The sequence below is a fragment of the Lactuca virosa genome, chromosome 4, assembly GCF_052849685.1.
Source record: "Lactuca virosa cultivar CGN04683 chromosome 4, Lactuca_virosa_CGN04683_v6, whole genome shotgun sequence".
Classification (NCBI taxonomy): Eukaryota; Viridiplantae; Streptophyta; class Magnoliopsida; order Asterales; family Asteraceae; genus Lactuca; species Lactuca virosa.
The window spans coordinates 402842483-402861890 of NC_136429.1; the positions used below are offsets into that span (position 1 = coordinate 402842483).

Consider the following 19408-nt stretch of genomic DNA (forward strand, 5'->3'; position numbering starts at 1 on the left):
TCTGACAGACGCTCCGACTCGTCGAGTCCCATTATGGACTCGTCGAGTTCATGCTACTCGTCGAGTCTACAATGGGACTCGCCGAGTCTGTCAGTCAGGGGCACAAAAAAATGATTTTTCATGGCAAGAACAATCAAACAATGCATCAATTCAATAGAAATCAATCTAAACTCTGATACCACTGATGGGTTTTACCCATAAGAACTTTCCTATGTGTACATGCAAATCCTAATGCTTGGATCTAGGTTTCTCTAATTGAACATGCAATGTATCCAAGGCTTACAATCCTAGATCTAGTGAATACAATTGAAACATAACATATGAAATCAGATCTAGATGAATACCTTTGATTGCTTGCTAGAATCTTCTTGTTCTTGGAGCTTAGAGTCACAATTATCACTCCTCTAATGGCTTACAAACACCAACTAGCAAGAGGTTGATTTGGAGAGAGGAGAGAGGTGTAGAAATCGGCTCTAGGGTTCCCAAGGAAGCAAGGTGGCCGATTTCTCCAACCATAGGGGTTTATTTATATTGTGAGCTTCTAGGGTTACATCCTTAACCCTAATTGAATAACTTAATCTCTAAGCAATCCAAAGATCCTTCTAGATTAAGGCTTGGACGAATTCAAGGAGCCCGTACTCCTTAATTTTAGCCACCCTATATCCATAAGGATTCATAGCCTAAAATCAACTATCACATAATTGACAGTTCCAGTCCCCTTTATTTAATTAACCTCTTTTAGTCACCTAATTAATTCTTAATTAATCTATGACTAATATTAATCAAATAATATTATTATTCCTTTAATATATTATTCTCATAATATATTAATATAATAATATATCTTCTCTTTTCATAAATCACCCTGTCAAGTTGCTATGGTGAAGGCAACCCAAAAGGATCATGCACAACCGGGTCAAGTACTTACCAAATACAGTTACAGGCTTAGACACTAATCCAATAGTCTCTACTCGAATGGACAGAGGACTTTGTAGTGTACTATGATGCTTCTAATCAAGGGCTTGGGTGTGTTCTGATGCAAAGAGGAAAGGTTATATCCTACGCCTCAAGACAGCTTAAGACGCATGAGGTCAACTATACAACACATGACCTGGAGCTAGGAGCAGTGGTATTTGCTCTGAAGATCTGCAGACATTACATATATGGCACAAAATGCACAATATTCACGGACCATAAAAGTCTCCAGCATATCTTCGATCAAAAAGAGTTGAACATGAGACAACGACGATGGGTGGAGCTACTGAACGATTACGAATGTGAAATTCTTTATTACCCTGGTAAAGGAAACGTAGTAGCTGACGCCCTTAGCAGAAAAGAATACTCGGCACGCCGGGTAAAGTCGTTGACCATGACAATTCATTCACATCTATCCACACAGATCAAAGAAGCTCAACTTGAAGCCTTGAAACCCGAAAACGTGGCAGGTGAAACCCTGCGAGGAATGGATAAGAACTTCGAAGTCAGGGATGATGGAGTCTATCGTTTCATGAACCGGATCTGGACACCAAATTTCGGTGGTTACAGAGACGTGGTTATGAATAAAGCACACAAAACCCGATACTCCATTCATCCAGGTTCAGACAAGCGGTATCTGTACCTCAAGAAACTATACTGGTGGCCTAACATGAAGGCCGAAATCGTTACTTTTGTGGTCAAGTACCTTACTTGTGCCAAAGTCAAGGTAGAGTACCAGAAACCTTCAGGTTTATTACAACCTGAAATCCTTGAATGGAAGTGGGAGCGGATTACAATGGATTTCATAACAAAGTTACCCAAAACATCAGGTGGTTATGATACTATTTGGGTAATCGTCGATAGATTAACCAAATCCGCACACTTCTTGCCAATAAAAGAAACCGACAAGATGGAGAAGCTAACAAGAACTTACCTCAAGGAGATTGTTAGACTGCATGGTGTGCCAATATATATTATTTCTGACCGAGATAGTAGATTCACTTCTCGTTTCTGGCAATCTTTACAAAACTCTCTGGGAACTGGGCTGGACATGAGTACAGCCTATTATCCGCAAACCGACGAACAAAGTGAGAGGACGATTCAAACATGAGCAGACATGTTGCGAGCTTGCGTGATAGACTTTGGAAAGGCATGGGATACTCATTTACCCGTTTTTGAATTCTCTTATAACAACAGTTATCACACTAGCATAACGGCTGCTCCATTCAAAGCCCTCTATGGCCGCAAGTGCAGATCACCTTTGTGCTGGGCTGAAGTGGGTGACACGTAGCTAGCTAGAGGTCAAACTCCTGACATTGCTCTCATTGGTCCAGAAATTATTCGATAAACTACAGAGACAATCGTAAAAATTCGGGAGCGACTTAAAGCTTCTAGAGATAGACAGAAAAGCTACGCTGACAAAAGGAGAAAACCCTTGGAATTCCAGGTTGGTGACCGCGTCTTGTTAAAGGTCTCATCATGGAAGGGCATGATACGCTTTGGAAAGCGTGACAAACTGAATCCAAGGTACATAGGACCATTCGAGATTCTTGCCAGAATCGGTCCTGTAGCTTACAAACTTCGACTACCCCAAGAACTAAGTAACATTCATCCTACCTTCCACGTTTAGAACTTGAAAAAGTGTCTATCCGACGAGACTCTTATGATCCCACTCGAGGAAATCGAGTTAAACGAGAGCCTCAACTTTGTGGAAGAACCCGTAGAGATTCTAGACAGGGAAGTTAAGAAAACCAACAAAGTCGTATCTCGATAGTGAATGTTCGTTGGAATGCAAAACGGGGACCTGAATTCACTTTGGAGCGGGAGGATCAAATGCAACAGAAATATCCACATCTTTTTCCCTAGTCTATCTGTAATGCTAATTTCGGGACGAAATTCTCTCTAACGGGGGGGGGGGGGATAATGTAACAAACCGTTATTTCAAACCTATGTAATAATATAGGTCAATTTGTAGTTCTTTTGAAAATAATAAAGATAAATTTTAGCATATTATGTACATCTACATAATTGACCCTAAAAATGAAGTATTAAATAATCTTGATTGGGATGAACAAAGTGGTAGAGATTGTAACAAGGTTTCCAAAAATATAAAGAACACTAAAATCTGAGTTATAATAAAGAAGTTATGACCAATCGAAGATCCGTGACAAAACCGGCAAAACACTGTTCAGCGTAAAAAGTGAGTTTTCAATAAAATTATTTTTAGCCTAACAATCTAAATGAAAGTTGTAGAAAATTTTAAACCGAGAACTTCCATAAAAAAAACATCAAAATCTGACTTCGTATGAAGAAGTTATGATTTTTCTAAAGTTCATTATAGCAGTATACAACTAAAAACTCGAAATAAAGAGCGAATGATTTTTAGCCGACACAACCTAAACGAGAATCTAAGGTCTCGTCAATATTAGTACAACGGTAAAAAGACAGACGAAAACGGACTTCAGATAAAGAAGTTATGAATTTTTAACGGATTTTCCTGTCCCGGCCTGTTAAAAATAATAATATTAAAAATAAATTCAAAATTAGCCGACAAAGTCTAAACGAAAGTCGTAGATTATAATTTCACCTACGCGTGCATATAAAGAACGTCGAAAACGGAGCTCGTATGGGAAAGTTACGAATTTCGCAAGTTTTGGGCACAAAAATCGAAAAATATTGAAAACCGGGAAAATTCGCATGGCTGGGGTTCGGCCACGTCACCTCGCATGCGAGGCTTCCTCGTGTCCGCTCCATGTCTTCTTCTGATTCGACCGAAGGCGCGGTCCAAGCGAAATCCGACGTGTGTCGCCTCCTCCTCGCATCTGAAGCGCGACCCACTCCGGTTCCGACGCGTGGCTTCGCGGTGGCGTCTTCCAAGCTCGGACTCATGTACCTCTCGCATGCGAAACGCGTGTCCCACCCTTCCCCCTTCGGCCGAACCCTCGCAGGGTATAAAAGGAGGTGTGAGATCCTCCGGTTCTAACACCATTTTTACACCATTTTCTCATACTTTTCACCTCTTTCACTCCCACAAACTTACTTACAACCCCCAAGCCCCAGTATCATATCTAAAACCCAAAGCAAGCCCTGAAGCCCCGAGATTCTTGAGAAAAACAACATTCTCCAGTCGAAACTCTGTCCGAGTAAAGTCGGGTTTTCATCAAATAAACTCATTTCCAGAAAACGAAATGTTATCCAAATCACTACATATCAAGTGAGTTCATACCCCCGTATTTTAATAGTTTTTACTGTTTAAAGAGGGGAATACAAGTATAACATAAAAATTTTGTGTTACAAACAAATAAATTCCAATTTGTGATAAAATGACATTAAGTCATCAAAAATATTTCAAAATATTAAACTCTTTTATAAACTTATATTTTTCCCCAAAAATCATATTTATATATATATATATATATATATATAAGATTTAAAAGGCTTAGGACTGATAACTCGTTTTGGGTTCTTTTCCTTGTTTAAATGTGGGCTTATAGTATCGGTTATTTGTCCGAATGTCGGTCAAATTTTACTTATATATAATTATATATGTATATAAATATAAAAGTTATTTCATTAAGTTTAAATACCCTTTGTAACATGTTGAGAAAATGTTTTACATTCAAAATCAGTTAATACCAAACTCAGAAAGTACATATAAATTATAATAGGTATAATTTATGATACATAGAACATTAATTCATAATTCAAGTATACTAGAATACACCATTTTACAAGAGACAAGGGTTTGATTTAAAACTAATCAAGGATATACAACTTCCAAATACATATTAAGAATACTAAATCAGGAATATACAATCAATCATTATTTCAGGATGATTGGGTTTTCATAACTATTATACATGTAACGTCTATATGCTTTTTATGAGTCATTTGATTCAGGTTGTTTAATTCATTTAAACAATATAGTTAATGTCCTGATATTATAACCAGAATCTCCAGTCAGGGGATCGAAACAAGTTGTGTGTAGATCTATATTGGGATTGACAACCTCGCACTCAGGCTGCTAACTATAGTCAGGCATACATGCCAATGAGTGACAATTGTTATCAACAGTTTAAACGCCTACAAAGCGTTTGTTTCAGGCCATCTAGTCTCAGTATGGTTATAATAACTTATTAAAATGATATTAACAATATGCTAGTGTATAATTGACTAAAACATGAGTACATTTTCAAAGTACTAGTTTACAGAGATACATTTTACAATATTATAATACAGTTTACAATAACAACTGGTGGAACCAGACGCACTCACTTTTACAAGTTTTACCAAAAGAATACAAACACAGAACAATGGTTTACAAAAAGAACGGTTTTATGAGATTAAAACTACTTTTCATATACATCAGAAAATATAGGATTTTCTAGAACAGCTTACAGATTCATGGAATAGAAAACATACTTTTAAACATAAATACTTATGCACTCACTCAACTTTATGTTGATACTCTCTTTTCAAATTACTTGTATTCTCAGGGAAACAATAAACAGGTACTCCCCGAGCTTTTTGAGAAGATGGAGCTATTTTGAGTCATATCTTTTGTATTTTGCTATAACTATTTTGGTGTCAATATACAGTGATTGAACACATGTAAATACTTTTACTTTTAAATGCAATGGTTGTTTGTACTTTGATTACTATGATGCATGTGTTGTGATACTACAAATGAAGTCCTCCACCCCCGGACGTTTCCGCCGTCTGGTTTAGGGATGTGACATGCCGCAAATGGAGTAGCTCGATTTCAAAGCATATTACCTTAGACAGGAGGATGTGTAGAATACACATCAAGGTAGAAGGTTAACATCGCCGTTTTCTACGTTTTTGTCATTGTTATGTATTGTTAATACATACTTCTTGCACATATTCTTGTATCTTGTGTTTTCCATGTATTATTTTACTAATCATACTTGCTTACTCCACCCCCCCTTTTTTTTTTCTTTTGTCCCATTTTGAAGGTTCTCAATCCATATGCTCCAAATCTGATTCCCTCATGTTTATGTGTTGAAGCTAACTTGTGTTTTCCTGTCTATTATTTTCATATTCTACAAGTATTGGTTGTATATGTAGGAAATAATCCAAGTGACATAGTTTCTCTACTAGGTCAGTGTCAACATCTACCTCCCCTAATTAGACAAATCATGTTATTAAGGTCTAAGTAATGATAGAAGTTTAGCTTATATCGTCCTTAATGCAAATCTAACTAGTTTCTTAATTCGAGTTACCTAAGACGAATTTTAAAATTTAAAGAATTCTCGTAATCAATTTTTCCGTTCAATGATAAAATATACAAATATGCAAATATCAAAACAAGCATTTAGACCGGTGGGTGTCATACCACAACATACCATACTACTGCACTGTCACATCATCATCACTTCATTTTCCCTCGTCTACAAAATTAGTGGGTGTCATACCACACTTTACCACATTTTTTTTAATTGAATAAAATGTAATTATATAAAATTAATAAAAGGAAAATACTTCATTAATCAAAAAAGATACATACTAAATTAAAAATATAAAAAAAATAATCGCAACATAGTAAAATAGTATGTGACGTCTAATCATCTGGAATCGATGTACGAATTTTTCCGTGCACACTGCATCATCGGCAAATGAGTCGTTCACAAGTTGGTTGTGTCTGACTTCACGATTTCTCTGTAAGCAGGATTTCTTGCTTTTGGACGTGAAATTTCACCTTCATTTTCTTGTAAATAAGCATGTGTTGTGAGCATGACGTCCCCGATAAACACCGCTTCCCACAATGCCAACGCATCTGACGATGTGGATGAAGATGATGCTATTTTGAAATAACACTATTGTAAAATATATAGAGTGTTTGGTGTATGTTTTGTGATTTAAAATGAAAAATAAGAATGTTAAATTATAGAAAAATTTTAAAAAAATAAAAAATAAAAAATAACCGTTGAAGCCAACGGTTGATTCCAACGTTCAAAAGAAAAAAAACATGTGGTGAAACCATAATGTGCAACATACTTACCGAGGTAGAACAAGATGGGTCGATGTGGTGTTTACCACACACCACGGTGACAAGTCACATACCGCGGTGTGCGGTATTAGGTGTACGAGGGGTCGTACCGATTACATGATGGTAACATTTGTAGTAGTGATATTTTATAAAATATAAAAAGTATAGGGGCCTATCCGTAATATATCGAATTCTGATTCAAAAGGAAATAAGGAATAATTAACTAAGCACATTGTTCCGTTTACCCCAACCAAACATACCGCCTTCCTAATCGGAGATCGATCCAAATCGATCGGAAATTACCTCCGATCACCATTTTCTCTCCCTCCGCCGGATAATCACATGCGAACCCAAATGAAGCTCCCTCCATTTTATCAACTATTATCATATCTTATTATCGGCATTATAGTGCCAGCTGATGTAACTCTCGGGATAAGGTTTCCAAATCCGATTTCTCAGGTCAGTGGAGATCCTCCCGATGAGCTTCTCAAGACAGCCGTTTTCGCTCTAGGAAGCTTCTGGAGGTCGGAATCCGTGTTCGGTTGCTTAGATGGCGTTGTGAGAACCACTGTTGGTTACGCCGGTGGATCCAAATCCAATCCCGAATACCGAAGCTTAGGTGATCACGCCGAGTCCGTACATGTATGTATATTTTGCTACCTTTGTAATCAGTATCGTTTACATTTCCATTTTATTTCACAGTTGACCTCAAGTTAATTTCAGAATTCCATGCCTAATTTTATGTCTCTATGATAAAGTTCTTGTATATACCTTTAGTTTGATTATGAGAATTCCAATTTGATTTGGTGATGGTGATGTGTTAAGGGACATAGTTTATAGCTTCTCATAGGCCACCCTTGCTTAACCTAATCGTTTGCTTGCGGAACAAAGAAATTGGAGTGTTTATTTAGGTCTGACATTAACAAAGCTCCATTTCTTCTATTAACAAGGCTTCTATAAAGATTGATATATAATAACTACAACAACTGATTAATTTGTATAAACCCAAGAATTTTGGTTTGATTCATGTACCTCTTTAGTGATATATAAAGAACCATCTTCATTGTGTTCATCAAATGGTGCATAATGTTTATGTGTTAGAATGTTAATCTTGATAATATGATATAAATGTTGAGACAATTTATGGAAATGTTTTAAGGGAAGTTGCATCATGGTCTTCCATGAACTCTCTGCAGATTGAATATGATCCTCGGGTGATTAATTTCAGGCAACTTTTGGAGGTCTTCTGGTCTAGCCATGACTCTAGGCAAGTCTTTGGTCAAGGTCCTGATGTTGGCAACCAATACAGGTGTGACCATATTGCCCTTGTAATTATAGCATTATACTTTCAATTTCTTTTTCTGTTTATTATCAGAATTCCAACTTCCCAAATGTTTTTATTTATTTATTTATTTTTATTTTTGTTAAACAGGTCTATTATTTTTGTTAATGGAACTGAGGAGTCCAGATTGGCTGTAGTGAGCAAAGAGAGAGAGCAAACTAAGTCAAGGGGTAGTATTGTAACTACACAAATTCAACAGCTTGAAACCTTTTATCCTGCAGAAGCTGAACACCAGGTTTGTTTTTCTTTGATTCAATTCCACATTAAGTTAAATTTATTCATGCAACATCACACTTTCTTTTTTAGAAATAAAAAAACAAAATAATTATGCTTGTTGATTTGTGTTTTGTAATTTATTACATATGTGATGGATTAATGATAGATAATTACACGTGTGATGGAATTCAAAAATATAAGTTGAATAATTTTTAGATTTTGTATTTATAATTCAATATCAGTTTGTGAACGTATAATTTTTTCTTTCTTTTTTATCTATTTCAATATAAGTAATATGGTTAATGTTAATCTCATAAAAGACCTTACATGTTTTTTTTTTTTTTTTTTTTTTTTTTGATTAAACCTCAACTTTATTTTTTTCATGAAAAAGACCTTGCATTTTTTTCATTTTACCATTCCGGCCCTTTTAGTCATTTTTCTATAAAAAAGTCCCAATATTTTGGTTCAGTTTGCAGTTTAATCTTAACATTTATTTTTTCAACAGAAAAGTCCCAATTATCTAATTTTATACGATAATCAACCATTTTATGTTGAAAAAATAAAGGACTGTTTCGTTAATTTCGACAAAATATAAAATAATTGGGATTTTTCTGTTCAATAAATAAAAATTAGGATTAAACAGTAAACTGACCCAAAATATTGGGACTTTATCGGAGATTTCCCAAAAAAAAACTTTTAAAATATAAGAGTTTTTTCAGAAAAAACTAAAAAAGTTGAGGACTTATTTGGAAACATTTAGAAGGTTGAGGTTTTTTTTCGGAAAAAAAAAACACAAAGTTGAGGGTTTTTCGGAAAAAAATGAAAAAGTACAAGGTCTTTTTCATTAAAAAAATAAAGATGAGGTTTAATCTGAAAAAAAACACAAAATATAAGGTTAAATAATATGGGAGAATAAGTAAAATCCATCAAACATAGAATTTGAAGGATTTGGATTCTGTCTTTGACTTACGTTGACTTTTGCAGAAATTTGAGCTAAAACGAAACCCATTCCTTCTTCAAGTGATTGGAAATTTGGTGGAAGAAGAATTGGAGAAATCAAGATTGGCGGCAAAGCTAAACGGGTATGCAGCAGAGTTATGTCCACCAAGAATCCAAACCCGAATTGATGGAAAACTTAATGAAATTATCAGAAAAGGGTGGCCCATTTTAAGACAAGTGTAGTACCTATTATAATAATATGTTGATGGGGTCATATGTATTTTGTATCTTTTTAACTACTTGAGTTCATATTTTGGAGGGTTTTTATACTCTTGTATTTTGACAGAATGTTTTGGAAAGAATTGAAATTTGTTTAGGGAATTGGAAGTAAATTAAACTGAACCGATTATTCTAAAATACGGTGTTGGATAGGGGTTAGATTTTGAAAAATGGATTATTTATTTTTTTAGCGGATTTTTATCTGGTTGTTATTATCAGGTCGGGTTTTGGAGTTGGATTAGAAAAAAAATAAAAATAAAAATAAAAAAATAAAAAAATAAAAAAGATTTTTTTTTATTTACAAAAATGAGGATTTTACCTCTTACTACCAAAACTTAGTATAAATAGGTGTTGATTGTATCGGTTTCGATACGGTGCAAATAATTATAAAAAATGAGAATTTTATCGCTAATTATTGAAATAGATGAGGGTGACATTAACGACGAGGGTGACATTAACGAATTGGACTTGTGTCCAACAATGGATCAAACAATCAAGATAATGACGATTTAGACAAACCTGTATAAATGTTTCTTGTGGTTTTTAGAAATCTGACATAATCTCTAAGTTGAAAAAAACTTCATAGATAGTCCACATGGTTCCAAAATTTTTAACAAATACTCTTTCACCCCATAAAAATACTTTTATACCCTTTTTAATTTGTTTTACATTTTTTTTAATTAAAATCATAAAAAAAATTAATAATAAAAAAACTATGTGTTATTAGCAACCCTGAAGACTATCGGAACTCTCAGTGGGCAAACAGCATATCCTGTGGGTGATCAGCAACATAGAGACTAACCGAAGTCTCAATCACATATAAACAACACAAACACATTAATAACATCCGGACCAGCTGGTCATCACATATATACAACTATTCTATCACACATGTAAGAATAAGTGAGGAGACTCACCTGACACTGATGACTGATAGAACTCACACCCGAACTACCGGAACTAGACTCCGCCTAATTAAATACACCAATTAACCTTAATTAGTAATTAAGGTATTTTCCCACACACACACTACTAAGGCCCAAGACAGGTCTAGTCCACACACTTAGAGTAAAAGACCATTTTACCCCTCACAAACCTCTCCCATTCACTCAGTACGCTCGGCATAATTAGTTCTACGCTGAGCGTAGAGCGCATCACCAGAAAACGAGCTCGCATAAGGATAGCGTAGGCAAGCGTACGCGCAACGTACGCACGCTGTTCTCACATTCTTCATGCAAACGTCTTAATCTATAAAGACATCTATTCCAAACACAGATTGGGCCCTTAAAGAATGTATTAATCCATAAAGTCTCTGACTTTAAGCCTTTGCATGGCTAGAAAGAGCTACAACTCAAAACCCATAACTTTTACTTCATAAAAACCCCATCAACTCTTGCATGAAAGAAAAGAAGAGACCAAGCTAACATTTTTATGACTCACGACACCTTAGAATATCTGAAAGGACAACTTAATAACTCTGGAGTACTCCATACTCACAAAGATCCAAGCTTTGGGACAGAAGGACCAAAATACAAGACCAAGCAAGATCTAATTAGACAAGCTCGAAGATTCAAACCTTGAAAAGGTGCACAAGAAGATTGAGTTTCTGGACATACAAGTTAGAATGCACCATCTCCACTTGAAAGATCTTCCTTCTAAAACCAAGCACATAAGAATAACTTTCCGAGCTTCAAAACTCTCTTTCACATACTAGGGTTCGATTTTAAGGTTTGGAGAATACGGAGGCTGGTCATGAGAAGGTCCAAGAGGGTTTATGTTGCTTAAATTGTGGTCACACACAAAGGAATTAGGGTTTGGAGAAAACATGAGTACGCCCGGCGTACCTATATGTACGCTCAGCGTACTCGAGTCTTGACCCGCCAAATCTTTGCTGACTTACACCCGACGTACGTTTTGTACGCCTGACGTAAGGGCCATATATGCAAACTTTAAAACATAAAAGACAGAAAAGTAAAATTATGTGATAACGGGTGTTACAAATCTCCCCCACTAGAATTAGTCTTTGCCCTCGAAGTCAGCCTCAAGGAACAGTTCATGGTAATGCTCAAGCATCTCCACCTCGGGCTCCTAAGCCCACTCTGATCCCTTCCATTGTTGCCACTGAACCTTGACCAGGTTCATTACCTTGTTCCTCAGGGTCTTCACCTTCCTATCTAGAATCGCCACCGACCTCTCAATGTAATTCACTCGACCATCAAACTGAATGTCCTCCAAAGGAACCGCAACCCTCTCATCAGCTATACACTTCCTCAACTGGGAAATATGGAAGATATCATGAACCTGACTCAACTCCTCAGGTAGCTCCAACCGATAAGCCACCTTGCTCACACGGGCTAACACTCTGAAAGGGTCGATAAACCTGGGGCCGAGCTTGCCCCGCTTCTTGAAGCGGATAACACCCATTTAGGGTGATACCTTCAGAAGCACCAAATCTCCATCCTGAAACTATAGCTCAGAGCATCGTCAATCCACATAACTCTTTTGGCGGCTCTGGGACGTCAGCAATATTTGCCTGACTTGCTGAATAAGCTCGGTCGTCTTGAGCACTATCTCAGTGCGCCCCATGACTCTCTGTATGACCTCGCCCCAACAAATAGGATTCTGACACCTCCTCCCATACAGAAGCTTAAAGGGAGGCATACCAATGCTGGCATGATGGCTGTTTTTGTAAGAAAACTCAGCCAAAGGAAGGTAGGAGTCCCAACTCCCACCGAAATCAGTGACGCGGGCACACAACATATCCTCGAGCGTCTGAATAGTCTGCTCGCTCTGCCCGTCAGTCTGCTGATGATAGGCAGTACTGAAATGCAATCGGGTTCCCAATTCTTCGTGAAGCCTCTTCCAAAATATGGAAGTAAAACGAACATACCGATCCAACACAATAGAATTCGGCACCCCATGCCGAGCCACCACCTCCCGGACATAGATCTCAACCAGCTTCTCTATAGAAGAGCCCTCAGGTTTTGGATAGAAAGTGAGCACTCTTCATCAAACGATCCATTATCACCCAAATAGCATCAAAACCCTTCCCAGTCTTGGGCAATTTAGTAATGAAATCCATCGTGATATTCTCCCACTTCCATAGTCGAACCTCCAAGGCTGTAACTTGTCGTGAGTGCGCTTGTGATATCCCCATTTTCACGGCCAGAAAAGACCGATTTTGTTTATGCTTTATAAAAATCAGAGTACCTCTTTTAATAAAAATGTTGCGGAATTTGTTCCCAGAAAAACATGATAAATACGTTATCAAAGCATTTCCGAAGAAATGTATTTTTATCCATTTTAAAACATTTGGGATGTCATCGTCAATACAGAAACATAAGCATAAACAGATCTTACATTCATTTACACTAGTGATCTTCATCTCTTTTAAATCCCTCAGTGTATAGTAGCTTCATATCGACACCTGTGATACAAATAAGCTTGAGTGGGTCAGGTTGGGAAACCTGGTGAGTACATAGGGTTTTCAACCCACAATAATTTAATTATTATGTTTAAACATCAAACAATCAACCCAATTACCCATCCCCATTATCTTCCTTACTCTTAAGGATCTACCCTAAGAATCATCTATCCTGCATTCGTTCATTTCGAAGCCCATTGCTTCCAGGGTTTATATGATAGGCACTAAGTCCATAGCTGCCAATGCTTGTTCGTAAAGCACTAATTCCATAGCTGCTAAAGTTCATTCATCGGGTACTAAATCCATAGCTACCACTGTTCAGCTAATAGGTACTAAATCCATAGCTACCAACGTTTATTTAACAGGTACTAAGTCCATAGCTACCAAAGTTTATCTAACAGGTACTAAGTCTATAGCTACCAATGTTTATTCGATAGGCATCAATTCCATAGCTGCCGATGTTATTTGTTAGGCACTAAGTCTATAGCTGCCAATGTTCACTCATATCATCTTTCATCTTTCATCTCTCATCATTCATCTACCCATGTTTTACCAACCATATTCATAGATATAAAATGCATATACAGTTTAAATTATTTAAAACATGTATCAAATTATTCATCCAGCATAGAAAGCAAGTATTCAAATAATAGGCACACATAACACGTAAATTATATAAAATACTTCATATCTATGTGTAAGATGAAAGTAACTATGCACTTACCTGATAAGGTGGTGACTTGGTACTCGGACAGCGCTTCGTTTACTTAAAACAACTTCTTTCGACAAAACATCGGGTTTTCTCGAAAACCGGGCTTCGCTGGATCAGCGTTTCTGAGCCGAAAGGCTCTTTTCTCGGGGCTTTTGGAGCCTCGGGGCTTCCTTCGGGCGCTAGGGGTTTACCTAGACTTTAGGGGGCTTAAGGGGAGCTAGAGAGAGGTTCTAGAGAGAGAAAGAGAAGTTGGAAGGTGTGAGAAATGAGGGTGCCCCGACACTCTACTTATAGGCTGGAAATCACCAAAACTTGTCGAGTTGGCCTCCAACTCGTTGAGTTCCAGGCCAGGTGTCACCATCTGGTGGCTAGCCTTGGGGAGGAAGCAACAGCCATGATTTCGCCACGTCACCCGATTTCGCACAACAGCCTCCCGACTTAGAAAAATCATAACTCTCGCATACGAGCTCCGTTTTCGACATTCTTTATATCCACGTGTAGGTAAAAACAAGATCTACAACGTTAATTTTGACTCCGTTGGCTAATTCTCGACCGATCTTGAATTTAACAGTAGGAGGTGATTAGACTGTTAAATGACCCCGAACAATTCGTAACTCCTTCATACTGTAACACGCGTTTATTTATTAAGTTAAATAAATTAATTAACGAACGATTAGTAGCCCTAAAATAAATAATTATATATCAAAGGATGGTCTCGAAGGGCTAATTGTCATAATTTTAGAAGTTGGGGGTTAAAAGTGTAAGTTGTGGATTTAATTTGAGAAGGAATTCAGAAGCTAGGGTGCGTTTGGTAATTAATGGACTTAAATTGAAAAGATAGGGGCTGGTTGGTAATTTCAGGACTTATTATGAAAGGAAATTATGGGATCAAGGGCTAAAGGGTAAATATTGGATTAAGATTGAAAGAAAAAGGGAAGGAAGGGGTTAAACTCGTCATTATGAAGGTAAGTTTGGGGGGATCGGGGTATATAACCCGTCACCCCTCCCGCTTCAAACCCTAACCCTAAAGAGAGACAGCCGCCACCCTTATACCTCCCACCATCGGCCGCTACTCCCTTGTTTCTCCGACTAACCAAGCAACCGGCGAACCATTGTTGCCGGTGAAGGCAACCACCATGGAAGCCGCATCCGTCGCTGTTATTTAGCCATCGTAGCAAGCATCCGGGAGGTCTACTGAAGCCTGAGGAGCTGAGCTTCACGGCTGTCGTTCGCTGCTGGTACGCCGCCAAGGACCACCGAACCTCCTCCGTTCTTCTCCTTCTCTTTCTCTCACCGCCATCGTTCCTGTCGCGGACAGTCACACGTAGTCGGGAAAGCACCACCGTAACAGGCGATTGGGCACCAGATGGGGGAAGCTGTCGTCGTGTTGGGACCGTAGCACCAACAGAAGCGCCGCCGCTGCATCCATTCCGTGACTGTTGAAGGCTGCCTTTGGTCGTCGGAGCAGTGGGCAGTTCGTGGGGCGTGATTGTTGCCGTTTCCGTTCACCAGTCGGGGTCACGACTCCCCACCCCTCTCCTTCCGATTCGCTGCCGCCGCCTATGCAATGTATTGCTGCTCCGGTCAACATAGGTGGGTGGTTGGGGTCGTTTTGTAACAGATTAGGTGTGTGGTTGTATCTCCACTAGTAGTTCTTGTGTTGGGTGTTTTGTTGGCCGGAGAATGGAGAAGAGAACCACCATGGCCGCCAGCCATGGTGGCTGCCACCATGTGCCGCCATGTGTGTGTTTATCTTAGTGAGTTGGTGTATTTTTACTTGAGTTTTAGCCTTGTAAGATGTAATTGGAAATGGAATAATGAAATGAAATTGAAAACCACCACCTTAGGGTGGTGGCTGCCACCTCCTGCCGCCACCGTCCGCCGTGTCGGGTGGCGGTGTGCTTAGTTGTGTTGGGATTGCTAGTTTGGGGATGTTTGGTCAAGGGACTAAAACCCTAATGGGCCTTGAAACCCTAATGGGCCCAATGAGGCTTAATGGGCATAAAAGCCCAAACATGTGTCTAATGGGCTTAATGGACCCTAATGGATCCAAGGAGTTAACTAATGGGCCTATCGGGCTAAGGTGGGTTGGAAACCCTAATTAGGGTTTAGAAAACCCTAATATTGGATTTATGGGCTTGGACTTATTGAGACCCACTTGTGGGCCATTGGAATAATGGAATTGTGTGATTAAGCCCAATCACACCATATGAATCATTTAGAAGAATGATGGACTTAATGGATTAAGTCCTTAATGAGTTAAGTGATTCTTACTTAACCCTAATCGTCATTTTATGTGAAACCCTAATTTCACATGGGTGTATTGTTGGGCCTTCTTTTGGGCCTTGATGATTGTGTTATTAATGGGCCATCCAAAGTCAAGCAAATGGACTAGAATATTTAAGGGGCCTAGGGTAAGGCCCATGTAAGGGGTTTGGGCCCAATTTGGAAAATTGGGCCATAGATGGGCCATAGTCTGCGCCTTAATGATTATATATGATGTTGGGCCTTAGAATAAGGTCATGTATAGGCTTGGGCCCAATTTGGAAAATTGGGCCATAAGTTGGGCTTTGAGTCCTAGTCGACTTTGGGCCTATGAATTGGGCCTTGGGCTTGAATAAGCCAAGCTAGGGGTAATGTAGTAATTACCCAAAGCATGTACTTATGGTTATGTAGTGGAACCCAATTATTAATTGGGTGATGTTTTGATATTGACAGACCGGGAATCTGTCATCCAGTAGCTGGGGTTGAGTCTGCGGGACGTCAGCAGTATGGGGTTGAGTCTTCGGGACTTCAGCAGTGCGAGGTGAGTTACCTCCCAGTAGGAGTGGGTCTACGGCCACAATGCCGACCCACTAGTAGGAGTTATTTGTTAGATAATTGTCTTTGTGATAATTATCTGGTGTGTTGTTATCTGATGTGCTTTATGTGCTAGGATGCTATGACATATGTGTTAGTAGTGGTATGGGTGATATAGCTCATAGTTACCGGTTGAAAGATACCGAAGGGGTAGATAGTACCCATGCATGCCTAGCAGTATGATCACGATATGTTATTATGTGATAGTGGTAGGGGGTGAAAGATACCGAAGGGGCACATGATATCTTTGGGATTACACTCTGATATGGTTTTATGATAGAATGCTTTGATTATTGACACTTTGGTTTTGACATGAGATATGAATATGAATGTTTTATCACTGATGGTTTTATATTATAACTTAGTCAAAACGAAATTTTTGGCCTTGAATTTTGGGATGTTACAAGTTGGTATCAGAGCCTTGGTTTGAGGGATTCGGGCACACTCTTGGGTGTATCTGAACTCAAACTAAGGGCTTGGTATGAAAATTTTCAAAGGTGAAAATCATTTTATAAAAAGAATCTGAAAAGAATTTGGAAGGAGAAAAGAACTTTGAAAAGAACAAGGTGTGTGATGCGTGCAATCAGCCGAGCTCAAGTAAGTTTTCCCTAAGATACTCATACATGTTGCATTATGATATGATATGATTATGATAACTGCATGCTAGATTAGGGCTAAGGATCTAGGAAGATGCCTTATATGCCTGCTGTATGTGCTTGCTGAGCTGCATGATAGTACTGATCAGTTAGTGATAGGATAGCCTGTTTAGGTTATGCCTGATTGTGTGAGCCTTAGAATCGCATGCTAGTATAGATCCCTAACAAGAGGACGAACTAATATGATATGAATATGTTGGTGAGATTTTCCATTGTCTGAATGTTGCTTGCTTGGTGCTTTGAGGGACTCTTAGTAATGTGAGCTAGCTACTAAGTGAATATGCTAAGTCGCGAATGGCTATATTCATGAGGTAGCTAGTTGACATTAGTGGGAAGTTCTTTAGCAGCTGAGGACTGGGTGAGTACGGGAACCTAGGAAAGCCTAGGATATGCTCAGTGGGTTAGTAGTGAGGTTCAGTGAGACTTGGGTGTACCAGTTGAGGAAGTGACTTGGAGGATTCGGGAGGATTGATGAGGAAAGTATGGATAGGTGTGGAAGGTAGTATTGGGCCCGTACTACTGAAAGCACATGATCCATAATCGAATCAGTAAGAGTCTTGGAGAATCTAAGGAGCTTCAGGGAAGATTTTGTGACCCAGTGTGGGGACAGAGGATGTTCCAGTTGTTGCAGCTTAGCCATTGGCAAGTGAGCTAGTGAGCGTGACAGGGTGTTCGACCCTGAAGGATATGATTTCCAAGAGTTGTAGATGCGAGATTGATTTGGGAGCACCCTGGAAAGAGAGGTGCGTGCCAGGTGCATATAGTAGAGGGTCCCGGAAAGAGACCCATGACTTCTGATCATCGGGTGAAAGGCCAGCAGGGCCTGAGTCAGTGCAGCGCGTACGAGAAAGTACACGAGGGAGTTTGTCACTCCAAGGGTTTAGGCTGCTACAGGGTAGCAGGATTGGTCATGTCAGCAGAAGGGGGTCAGTATTCCTCCAGATGTTGCGGGTATGTCATCTTCTATGATATTAGGTGGATGTTTGGAATACGTACCGCTTTGGAATTGTGAGTGAGTTTGGATAAGTCAGACCTCGGGTCGGTTTTTCTGCTAGTGTTTGGGTTACCAAGGATCATATATGCCATCTTGCATGCCGAAAGGTCCTTGATGAACCCAAAGAGGGACGCATCTTGCGGAGTGGGTTCCGTGCATACCGTTATCATTTCGAATCTTTGTCGGGATCTATGCAGGAGTATTATTTAGAGGATACTCGATCAGGGTTGGAGTGATAGTTCTCCAGTGAGGTCAACGTTCATGGATTCTACCATTGTTCAGGTATGGTCGGTAATTGTTTATGGATGAACTTTGGAGTTCAAGGCATTATCGTTGCTAGGACAGAACTGGTGACATGAAGAGGGTAGTTTCAGCCGCGGGTGTTAGACGCATAAGTGGTTGGTCATTGGATGTTCAAGAGAATTGTGTTTTCACATGGGCTGTGTTCGGTTAGAGTTCAGTGGTACTGCAAGATTGGGAGAGGGAACGAGGATTCGTCAGCTCGAGTGAAGATTAAGGTCTTCAATTGACAACATGTTAGATGGATTGAGGTGTCAGACTGGATCAGATTTCAAGAGTACTCATCGAGATTTCCGAGGATGGGAGATCTCAAGGTTTAATCGGCGATTAAACGCAAGCATTGGCAGTCACAAGTTGTCATCAGTGGGATATTAGAAAGCGAGAAGGATTGGGAATCCTTTAATTCTCATGTAATGTGAAGACTTAGTCGAATTTAAGTGGGGGAGAGACTTTTTATAAAGTTCTCCAACTGTGTGTTCTGGTTGCGAGAGGTGCAATCTCTTGGGAACCTTGTCAACCAGAAGGGCATTCTCGTTGATCCGGCCAAGATAGAGGCAGTGATGCAGTGGGAGATTCCGAGATCTCCAACCGAGATTCGGAGTTTCCTGGGTCTAGCGGGTTATAATCGGAGGTTTTTACGGGACTTCTCCGAGATTGTGGGTCCTTTGACCCGACTGACCAAGAAGTCGACGGCTCTTCGCT

The 19408-nt window shown here is 39.1% G+C and overlaps 1 protein-coding gene across 1 annotated transcript; it reads left to right on the plus strand.

The window, feature by feature from the left end:
* Positions 1–7203: 7203 nt before the first annotated feature.
* Positions 7204–9879, plus strand: MSRA5 (Peptide methionine sulfoxide reductase family protein). Its single transcript, XM_079045964.1, has 4 exons — positions 7204–7627; positions 8182–8294; positions 8418–8562; positions 9528–9879. Exons 1-4 carry the CDS (start codon positions 7328–7330, stop codon positions 9723–9725), a joined length of 756 nt encoding a protein of 251 aa, XP_078902090.1. The 5' UTR covers positions 7204–7327; the 3' UTR covers positions 9726–9879.
* The last annotated feature ends 9529 nt before the right edge of the window (positions 9880–19408 follow it).

Coding starts and splice junctions, on each gene's coding strand:
- MSRA5 (XM_079045964.1), top strand. CDS start 7,328: ATGCGAACCCAAATGAAGCTCCCTCCATTTTATCAACTATTATCATAT. Junction 7,628..8,181: donor ATCACGCCGAGTCCGTACAT/GTATGTATATTT, acceptor AACTCTCTGCAG/ATTGAATATGATCCTCGGGT. Junction 8,295..8,417: donor GATGTTGGCAACCAATACAG/GTGTGACCATAT, acceptor TTTGTTAAACAG/GTCTATTATTTTTGTTAATG.